The following is a 9,794-nucleotide window of genomic DNA, read 5'->3' as shown; positions in this document are numbered from 1 at the left end:
GCCATGTGGTCACCTCCGGGGCAGGTGGCAGTCGGGAATCGAACTCATGCGGAGGTGGCTGTAGCTACTTAGTGCTGTGCTTTAACAGGCAGATCGACGAAGTACACTGCTGAGGGGAGCAGCGGATGGGTCAGGAGAGGTCTGCCACGCCATGTGGTCACCTCCGGGGCAGGCGGCAATCGAGCTCATGCTGAAGCGGCTTTAGATTCTCAGTGCAGTGCTTTAACCCGCTGCGCCACCAGGGAGGGCCCAATTTCGACTAATTTAATGCTAATAACATTAGCAGAACAGGCAGATTCACGAAGGGGATCTCGCTGAGGGGAGCAGCGAGCAGGTCAGGAGAGGTCTGCCGTGCCATGTGGGTCACCTCCGGGACTGGGTGAGGACGCAGCACTGCAAGCTCAACCAGAGAGGGCCCACTGCATGAGCTTTATCTATTTTTCTCAACTGAGTAGGAAGATCCTTGAGAAAAAGCAACATATCTTATGTCATTTGTATTTACACTGTGCTCGGCAAATGCAGGTGTTCAGCAAATGGTAACTGACCATATAATTAAACGCACTTGTTGAGGCCACACAAACTTTTATACACCTAGATTATCTTTTTTTGTACAATTCAATAAAGATGATTGATTTCAGGTTTTGTGTAGAAATAAAGTAAATACAGAAGGTCCAAAAGGCATGAGAAAAATAATGGCCCCCAAAGATAGCCATGGCCCATTCCCCAGAACCCTTGAATATGAAACCTTCTCTGGCAAGCAGAACTTTAAATTAGGGCCCTGAAATTGGGAGATTATCCTGGACTATTTGGGTGAGTCCAATGTCGTGATAATTAAAATGGAATAGGGAAGCAGGAGAGTTCGGAGTGAAAGTGATGTAATATGAGTACACGATCAGATGTTGACAGCCTAAAAGATGGGAAAAGGGAGCCATGAGTCAAGGAATGGGAGAACCACTAGAGACTAGGAAACAGAACTCATCTAAGACACCCAGAAGGAAATGCACCCTGCCAACCCTGGGGTTTTAGCCCAACAACACCCGTATCAGTCTCTGCTATGACCTGAATATGTTCTAACCTCCCCCAAATCCATATGTTGAAGTAGTAACCCCCCCAAAGTGATGGCATTATAGATGTGCGTCTGGGTGCCAAAGCAAGGTGCTTGGGTAGTCATGAGGGTAGAAACCTCATGGAGAGGATGAATCCTCAAAACGGTCTCCAAAGAGATCCTAAGACCCTTCCACCTTATAAAGACACAAGGAGAAGTCTGTGACTTGGAAGGGGGATCTCTCACACACCATCAGGCTGGCACCCTGACCTCTGACTTTCAGCTTCCAGAGTGATGAGCAATAAATGTATGTTTATAAGCCACCTGGTCTGTGGTGTGTTGTTATACCATCCTGAGCAGATCGCAACAGACTCCTAACCTAGGTAACTTGAAGCTATTAAGTGTCATGTTGTATGTTACTAAGTTTGTGTCTACTCTGTCATGGCAGCAAAAGAAAATGAATACAGAGGGACATTTGATATCAATGGCTTAGTGGAATTTTCATTGTATGTCTTATTAGTTCAAACAACTAGAAATCCTAAGTAGACAGAGTTGACAAAACAACTCTCATGACAATGACAAAACAACTCTCATGAGCTACATTTTAAAGCTACTTGTCATTTATAAGCTGTAATCTTTAAACTTTGAGTTCCATTTATTTCCTGGCTAAATATGTCTATTGCTCTTAAATATTTTCAAAATGCTCCCCAAACTTTTGTACTTCTTACTGAGATGTATCAAATACCTAAAGCAATGAGTAAATAGCTGCTTTCATTTCAGCTTAGAAAAAGCACACAAACACAACCAATTTTACTTGTCACTAATTTCACGGTAGCTGCTTGCCTGCTGCTTTTAGTTATATGTGCATAAATATCTATTCATGCAAAACTCAAGAATTTGGAAAAATAAAGATAATTTAGTGTCATTTCTATCAGAATTCCTAGTCATTTGCAAATTTGTAAAATGGTGGCATGAGAATATGACAAAAATTAATGTTAATAGTAAGGCAAATAAAAATTTGAATATGGTTCAAATACCAGATATTAGTGCAGCCAGATTCTTTCTATTCAAAGGACAATGAAATATCTCAACCATTCTTTGCATCAGGATTACTATACCCCAATAGCTCCGTGTCCCCAGAAGTCAGTTCATGGCTGAGGGTAGTTGTCACCTGTGAGTGCGGCCAGAGCTGCCAAAACTGCATCCTGAAAACCTGGGCGATCCCTTCCCAGGCATCTCCCCTAAGCTAGCCCCTGCCCAAACTTGGTAAATACTGTATTCTATTAGAAAACTTACTTTTTGAACCCAGCCGGTGAATTTCCTCCACTAAGAGGTTAACCTCATGATCCACATTCATTGCTGCCTGAAGAAAAAATAAAAGTCTGTTTTATTAACATTTGTACATTTCATTTTGCATATCTTGCCAAATGCAAGGACGCCCCATTTTTTGGTTCATGACATATTTGTCACTATTCATCTGTGATGCTGCTCTTCTGAAAAATACACATGCAACATACATGGCAGCAATGTATAACCCCACTTCTGAGCTGAACCCACTCTTTCTCTATAGTGCTGGGAGGCTGCAGCAATTCTCCTGGTATTCACTGTAAACTCTAAGCCCATCCTCTTCATGGTGCTCTGCTTGGCACCACAAATACAAAGGTCAGTAACACAGACGCTACCCTTAGGAAGCGCACCATGGGAAAGCAAAAAAAAAAAGAGTCTTAAATGAATAGCAATAAACAAGCATTCATTGAGCAGTAGGTCCAAGACCATATAAGAGTATGAAGGAGGATGCCACCGAGGGAATCGTAGGGTCACTGGGGAAAAGTAGACCAGGCAGACAACTGGAAAAGAGTGTTCTGTGCTTTGGAAGAGTACATGCAGAAGTGCAGAGGCCAAGGAGAAAAGCACAGCACACTTGAGGCTGGCCCTAAGTCAGGAAGTACCAAGATAAATAAACTGGCATTCTGCCTCCTGCCTGGGAGCCTGCAGTCAAAGGGAAAGCAGGTCCAGACAAAGGCAATTTCAATTTACCGAATAACACTTGACTGCAATGGGGAGCTGACAATGATAATCCATATCAAATTTGTCCATGGCGAAGGAGCAAACCACAACTAACAGGAGCTGAGACTTACCTGGGCTCCTGGGTCCCCCATGGACACAGTTCTGCATTCCAGCTCCCACGGCTCTCCTCCTCTGAGCTCTTGGCTGCAGCTACCTGGGACTCCTTTTTATTCCATACCTTCTCTTTTCTTCTTTCATCTACATCCTTCACACATACTATTTCTTCAACCCAGCCTCTGCTATTTTTCCTGCAGGGGGCCCAACCCCACAAGTCTAGTCCCATGTTGGAGATAACTTCCTCCAGGAATCCTCCCCTGAGACCGGGTGGAGTGTGCCCACAGCGCTGTGACCCTTTTCATCTCACGCCACTGGAAGGCGCCATCCCTGAACTGTCCAGTCTCTGAGCTTTCCCCAGTAGCTCCTCTCCGCAGGGATCTACTGCGGGTAATGCCCGCTGCTGGATAACATCCAACACCCAGATAGAAGTTCAGTGACTACTGGTTTCATGAACGAAATAAAGAAGCAATGGCAGAGAAGGGAAGGAGGAATCCCAAGGGGGCTGTGACCACACACCTGCCCACTCAAGTGAGGAGAAGGGAGGCGCTCCGGAAGGGGAAGCTCAGAGACAAGTGGGAGGTTTGTCCTGATGGTGGGTAAAGTTAAAGGAGCTAAACACCAGCAAGAAATGAGCAAGATCCGTGAGAAGTGGAGGCGGGGTCTTTGATCAAAGAAGGAAAGGAAGAAGAGTTTCCCTAAGGAGGGGAATGTACAGTGAAAAAAATACAAGGGCCAGCCAGTATGACCAAACGAGCAGAATACACATCAGTTCAGTCTGTTTCCAGATTGAGAGTTTTTCAGGTCAAACGAGGGCCTAAAAAATGTGGGGTGCATGTATGGTTTGTTTTGTGGTGACAGTGTGGAAGAAACCACTTGATCCTCACAGATGATAACTAATAGTGGGTAACTTTTAAAAGCAAGAATGACATTTATCTTTAAATGATATTGATTAGGAATCCAGGTTTTCTACCAACTAATAATTAAAAGCACCACCACCACCTGTTATAGTATTTATGTGACTATTACAATTAAGAAGCTCGGATAGCAATAAAAGGTAACATCATAGATCAATAGTTCTACATAAAAACCCCACTGAAATGATATCTACAACACTATCATCAAGATGTAGTTTAAGAGAAATACTAAAAAACCAAAGTGTACCCAGGGGTAACAGCCACTATGAGAAAGGTCTATAAGACAACCATGGGGGATAGGGAAGGGTAAAATTCTGGTGATAACAGTTGGGGGACAGCTGCCATTCTGACCCATCCAGCACCCATTCTCCATCCTGAAAACAGCACTCCTAGATAGTCTTTCCTCCTTTACTCTACATTCATTAGCTAGGGTGCAAATCCTGAATGGTTGGTGTGGGGCTTAAGGTAGGGAATCCCATCTGGGCAATGAGATTCAGCCCAGGAATTTTGTTGTAGCTGTTAGAAAAAGGACATTCTCCTACCAGGCTCTAAGATCTAAGTTGATAGCTCCTCATGTAAACAGCTACCATGTGGGAAGAGCCTGCCAGGAATCAAGCGGCCACAAAGAAAAGTTCAGCCATAGGACAATGGGTGAGTCTGAACCCTGGCCTTTCCAGTTATATGACCCAATCAGTCTTCCCTGGTTTGGCATGGGCTGGTTTTACTGAGTTTCTGTCACTTGTATGCTAAAAAAAAATCTTGACTGTTAGCCTAGAGGAGATCTGCTGCTATTTTTTGTAATAATTAAAGAGCATTATATGTACCTATGAGTACTCTTGTTTTGTGTTGTGGTATTCAGTACAATGGATAAATGTAACAGAAAAATAGGTTTAGAAATCGTATGAGAAAAAAATGTTGTGCCCACCCTGGTGGAGCAATAGGTTAATGTGCAGTACTAGGAAGTTGTCCGCAGCCTCTGCAGCCTGAGTTCGATTTCCAGCCAGGGAGCTGACCCACATGGAGTGGCAGTCCTCTCCTAACCTATCCTCTGCTCCCCTCAGCAGTGTATTTCAGTACATCTGCCTGTTCTGCTCCCTACTCTGTCTCTAGTAAGTAAGCCCTCTCACCCCCCGCTTCTCTGCCCTGTACCCCAGTTCTTGTATGCATAAATAATAAGTCTTTTCAAAAAATTTCGTTGACAATCAAGTTTGCATCTTGTTACTAGAAGCGTTAATGCAAGAAGTTATATGGATCTATGAGGGCTGAAGAAATTAGCTCCAACGGGACAGAAAGGAGAATGAAATGTGAAAGGGGATTACAATCCTCCCCTCTTTCCCCCTACCCCTAGAAACACACTTTGGAGATAGTTCTCTTTTAATAATGAGACACAAATGGGACACCCCCACGATTATGTACAGTGTGAATACTTGGCTGCACTGAACAGAATAGTGAATTGCATGAAATATCCTATGCTGAATGCTTACTCAAACAGAACACCTACAAAGCAAGAAAGGCTTCCTGTCTGGATGACTACAAGTAGGAAAATGACAGGTTTAGAAAATTAGTGCTAGCCTACACCATTTGGATTATTTATTTATCTAGGACAAAGAGAGAAAACATGGGAAAGAGGAAAGGAAGGCCCATGTCATTTTACAAGGACAGATGTCTGGGACTACAGTGAGCAAAAAAAAAAAAAGAGCAAGATCAATGAGCAAAGACCCAAGCACGGGGAGTCTAGGGTGAAGACAGAGCTAATCAAAGGAAGGTGATGGCAGACCTGGTGCTGCCAACTGTGAGGGAATCTAATTAGTCATTGCCGGTGGGAATCACAAAGCATGTGGACTGCCTTGTGTTGCAAGGCTCCATCCACCCATATGCTTAATGCATTTAAGAACGCTGTTATAGCTGGGTTTTGCTTGTTTTATAAGTTTGGCGGTGTTACATCGAGATTTCTAATGTCAAAGATATTAAGCTCACTGCAATGAGCACTTGGGGAATTAGGCGACAATTTGACATACTGGGGCCGGCCCCCTTTTCCAGCGTCCTACTCAGTCACGGACTAGCCAAAGGATGACTGGGTTCCTTCCTGCCTCCTCCAGGAGCGCGCCCACTCCATATTTGGTCATCCGCGTTCCAAGTTTGGGAGCTTGCCCAGAAAAGGTCCCCAAACCATGTCTCCTGCAGGCTATCGCACGGTTACAAAGGTACCGGTGCAGAGCTGGGGAATGCGGTGCGGTCCCTGTTCCTGGGGTGACACTGCGGGCTCCCCTAAGCTTCCCAACCGGCCCGTGTCCCGGAAGTCTTTGTTTCCGCCAACTCCCGCGTTCCAGGTGGCCTGTGCACCAGGGAGCACCGAAAGAGCAAGTACCAAACCAGGCGTTGGGAAAGTACCCCGCCTGGGGCTCCACAAACCCCCAGTGTCCCCTCTCTGACTCCCCCACCCCAGCCTCAACATTTGGAGCGCACACAGCCGCACCCTCCGCCGGTGTAACGGCCGTACAGCGGCCACCAAATTCCTCAGGGGAGACGCCACCCTCACCCTCAGCCCTTCACCGCCCAGCTCTGCAGAACTGGGTCCTGGGGCATCGCCAGATGCAAAGAGAACACGTTGCACAACAGTAAAAATTGCAGTATTTCTGCTCGCTTCCCAGTCCGCCCCCGGCCGGTAAAGCGTAATCACGTGAGCAGATTGCGGAAGTCGGCTGGAGGGGTGGGGGCTAGGGGTGCCCACCAGTCACCCCCTCCCCGCGTTATCGCTGCCCAGTGCCTCTCACAACCACGCTCCTCGGCCCCCCTAGTCCGGCTCTCCACCCTCAGCCCACGATCCCCACTGCTGCCTGGCCTCCGCCCGGAGCCCAGTTCGTGATAAAGGTTGGCCTCTTCTTCCCAGGGCTCACCTCTCCGCCTCCTTGTCTTTTCCAAAGGATTGGTGCAGCCGGGGTCCCAGCCCGCGTGTCTTCTTCAAGCTCTGGGGAGGAAGGGGCTAAGGAAGGAAGTGACTGAAGCGAAGAGAAAGGCTGTTACGGAGGAGGAAGGGGAGGAGGAGAACGGTGGGGGTAAAGTAAAGAGTTTCGGCGCACTAGCAAGGGGCCGCCCACACTCCCAGGGACAAGCCTATGAGACAAACCGGGGAGAGGAGACGCCCGAGACCCGGCAGACTCCAGACAGCTGGCCGAGTGCCCACGGCTTCTAGGAACACGGCCCCGGAGCTTGGATTTAACGCAGCCTGTCCTCCGTGCCACTCGAAGCCAACGATCCCCAGCCTGTGCGTCTGACCCCGGACTTGATTTCCTGCCAGGAGCTCTCTTCTAAGTGCTGAAAGCCGGCTTCCCTTCCTAAGAATGTGACATTGGTTCGGTGTGCCAGAGAGCAGGAGTGAGACAACACGATCATCGGATTTTTAAAACAAAATGCATTCTTGAAAAACAATATGTTCTGTTGCAAAGTAATCTTACTTAGCCAATGCAAGCTCTACATCTTGAATCAACATAGGTTTTCCCCTTTTTTTCTCATTATTTCCTACATGTTTTATTCAACCAGTTTATTCATGCTTTCTGTATTTTAGTCATGTTTTAGCTTGTGTGTATGTGTGTGTTTTGAGAAAGAGACCGTTGCTAAACCTGGAGTCCCTTTGGAAAGTGCCAACAAGGTGCTGTTGAGAGAAGTGACCACAAGTATTCCTAGGGTAGAGGTTACACACTTAGCCTTCATCCCACCCCCCAAACCCCACAGGTTGGGTTAAAGAGTGAGAGTGCCACCCAAAGGACACAATCCATAAAGTAGTCACCATTCCCAGGCGACTTGGAACACACAACTCTCACAGGATGGGGACTCTGATAATTTGGTCAGTCACATCCTCCCTGGAAATCAAAAGTGGAGAATACAGATTATGAGTCATCAGACAGAAAGGCCAGGCTGCCAGGGTCAGAGGCAGGAGCAGCCAAGACAGGCCTCCAGGTAAGATCGTTGAGGGCACAGAAACTGGAAGGTTGCAATGGAAGAGGCAGATGTGGTAGAAGCCACTGTGAGAGAAGAGGAGCCCCAGAGACAGACTAAGAGCCACCCAGACCTGCACCCCAGAAGGACATGCTTACCGCAGGGCCAAGGGCTGCTAGGGACCCCGCCACTTCCCAACTGTCTGCTGTTCCCCTTTCGCAGTAAACACTTAGCTCTTTGGCCCCAACGCTAAGGCGCCTCTGTTCTCTACCACCAAAATGACTCTTCCTCAAAGCTCTGGTTCCTCTAATTATGTCAGATGAAGTTTAAAGAGCCTCTAAATTCTCTGAGTCCTATTTTTCCCCCTCAAAGAAAGCTGCGAGGTTACATTTTATACCTTTTTAAAGTCAGCTTATTGTGAAAGGTATCATTCAAAACAAACATTATATTTAGCAATTCTCCAAGCAAGACCTGGCTCTTTCCACCTGTGGCTATGATCAGGATTCTTCATTCAGATAATCTCTAGCGAAATGAATAAGTAACCTGGAGTATTCCTCTTCTGTTATGATTAATTACTGTTTCGCAGTATTCTGCTTATGGATCAAAAATAGATTACTTTAGCTAAGCAAGTGAAAGTCCCTGGTTATAGAAAAAATGGATTCATTCTTTTAAAATATTTGATTTAAACATTTACTGCTGTGAGCATGAAACATTGTATGCTAATGTATAATGTGTATAAGTTTTTGATGAAAAAAATCAACATTTTCTAAATGGTATTTTTTTATATCTAATTCTTACTAGTTCAGTTTTCATACACATTTGTGCTATCTTAGGAATAGAATTAAGTAGCTAAAAATCTGAAAGTTTAACCTAATAAGCAAAAAATAAAGTTCATCAAACAGTTAAGAGGTATTTATTATCAGGATGTGCCGGTAACAATAAGTCAATATGTACAAAGAAGCTTACAGTATAATCTCTGCTAAAAGAACTCATACTAATGAATATGTAAAATATGAAGACAATATTTATCTATTTAACTTCAAAATACAGACCAGCACTGTTCAATAGAAATATAATTGCGAAACACATCTGTCATTTAAAGTTTTCTAGTGGCTACACTAAAAAAAGCAATACAGTTAATTGGGTAATAGTTTTATTTACCCCACTATATCCAAAATACTATCATTAATAGCTGTTTTAAAATTATTTATGAGATATTTTACATTCTTTATGTTGTTCTAGTTTTTGAAGTCTATTGTACATTTTATGCTTTCAGTACATTTAAGGTGTTCAATAACCTTATATGACCTGTAACTATTGTCAATGTAGCTGAAGACAATTCCAGAATAAGACAAGATATACAGGCTAAAAATTTCACTTAAGAAATTACATGTTGCTGGAATGAGAAAATTTTATATTATATTTAAAGGTTCATGGAAAACTTAGTATTCATTTTAAACTATAATCATCTCTTGGCCCTCCCTGGAAGCACAATGCATTAGGACTCAGCACAGCAAGCTGGCCACAGCTGCCTCAGTGCAAGTTCCATCCCCAGCTCCAGAGGTTCCATCCATATGGCCCAGCAGACCTCTCCTGACGCCCCCTGTTCCCCTCAGTGGTGTACTTCCTCAATCTGCCTGTCCTGCTCCCCACTGTCTCTGGTGAATCCTCTCACAGCCCCTGCACCTCTGGCCTGCACCCCAGTTCTGTATGAATAAATAGGTAAATAGATAGATAGATAGATAAAATCATCTCCATTGTAATGAATAGAAAAA

General features: G+C 44.9%; 1 protein-coding gene across 1 annotated transcript in view; it reads right to left on the bottom strand.

The window, feature by feature from the left end:
* ABRACL (ABRA C-terminal like) overlaps positions 1-7,393 on the bottom strand; it is a 10,207-nt gene extending 2,814 nt beyond the window's left edge. The window contains exons 1-3 of the mRNA XM_004673897.2: positions 7,211-7,393; positions 6,981-7,082; positions 2,342-2,408 (exon numbers count right to left, since the gene is read on the bottom strand). Of these exons, the coding sequence (XP_004673954.1) occupies positions 2,342-2,402 (61 nt within the window). The 5' untranslated portion in view covers positions 2,403-2,408; positions 6,981-7,082; positions 7,211-7,393. The remainder of the gene's footprint in view (positions 1-2,341; positions 2,409-6,980; positions 7,083-7,210) is intronic.
* Between the last annotated feature and the right edge of the window lie 2,401 nt (positions 7,394-9,794).

This window comes from Condylura cristata, unplaced genomic scaffold (assembly GCF_000260355.1).
Source record: "Condylura cristata isolate star-nosed mole 26May11 unplaced genomic scaffold, ConCri1.0 scaffold00001, whole genome shotgun sequence".
NCBI classification, from domain to species: Eukaryota; Metazoa; Chordata; class Mammalia; order Eulipotyphla; family Talpidae; genus Condylura; species Condylura cristata.
This window is presented reverse-complemented; position numbering and strand designations above follow the sequence as displayed.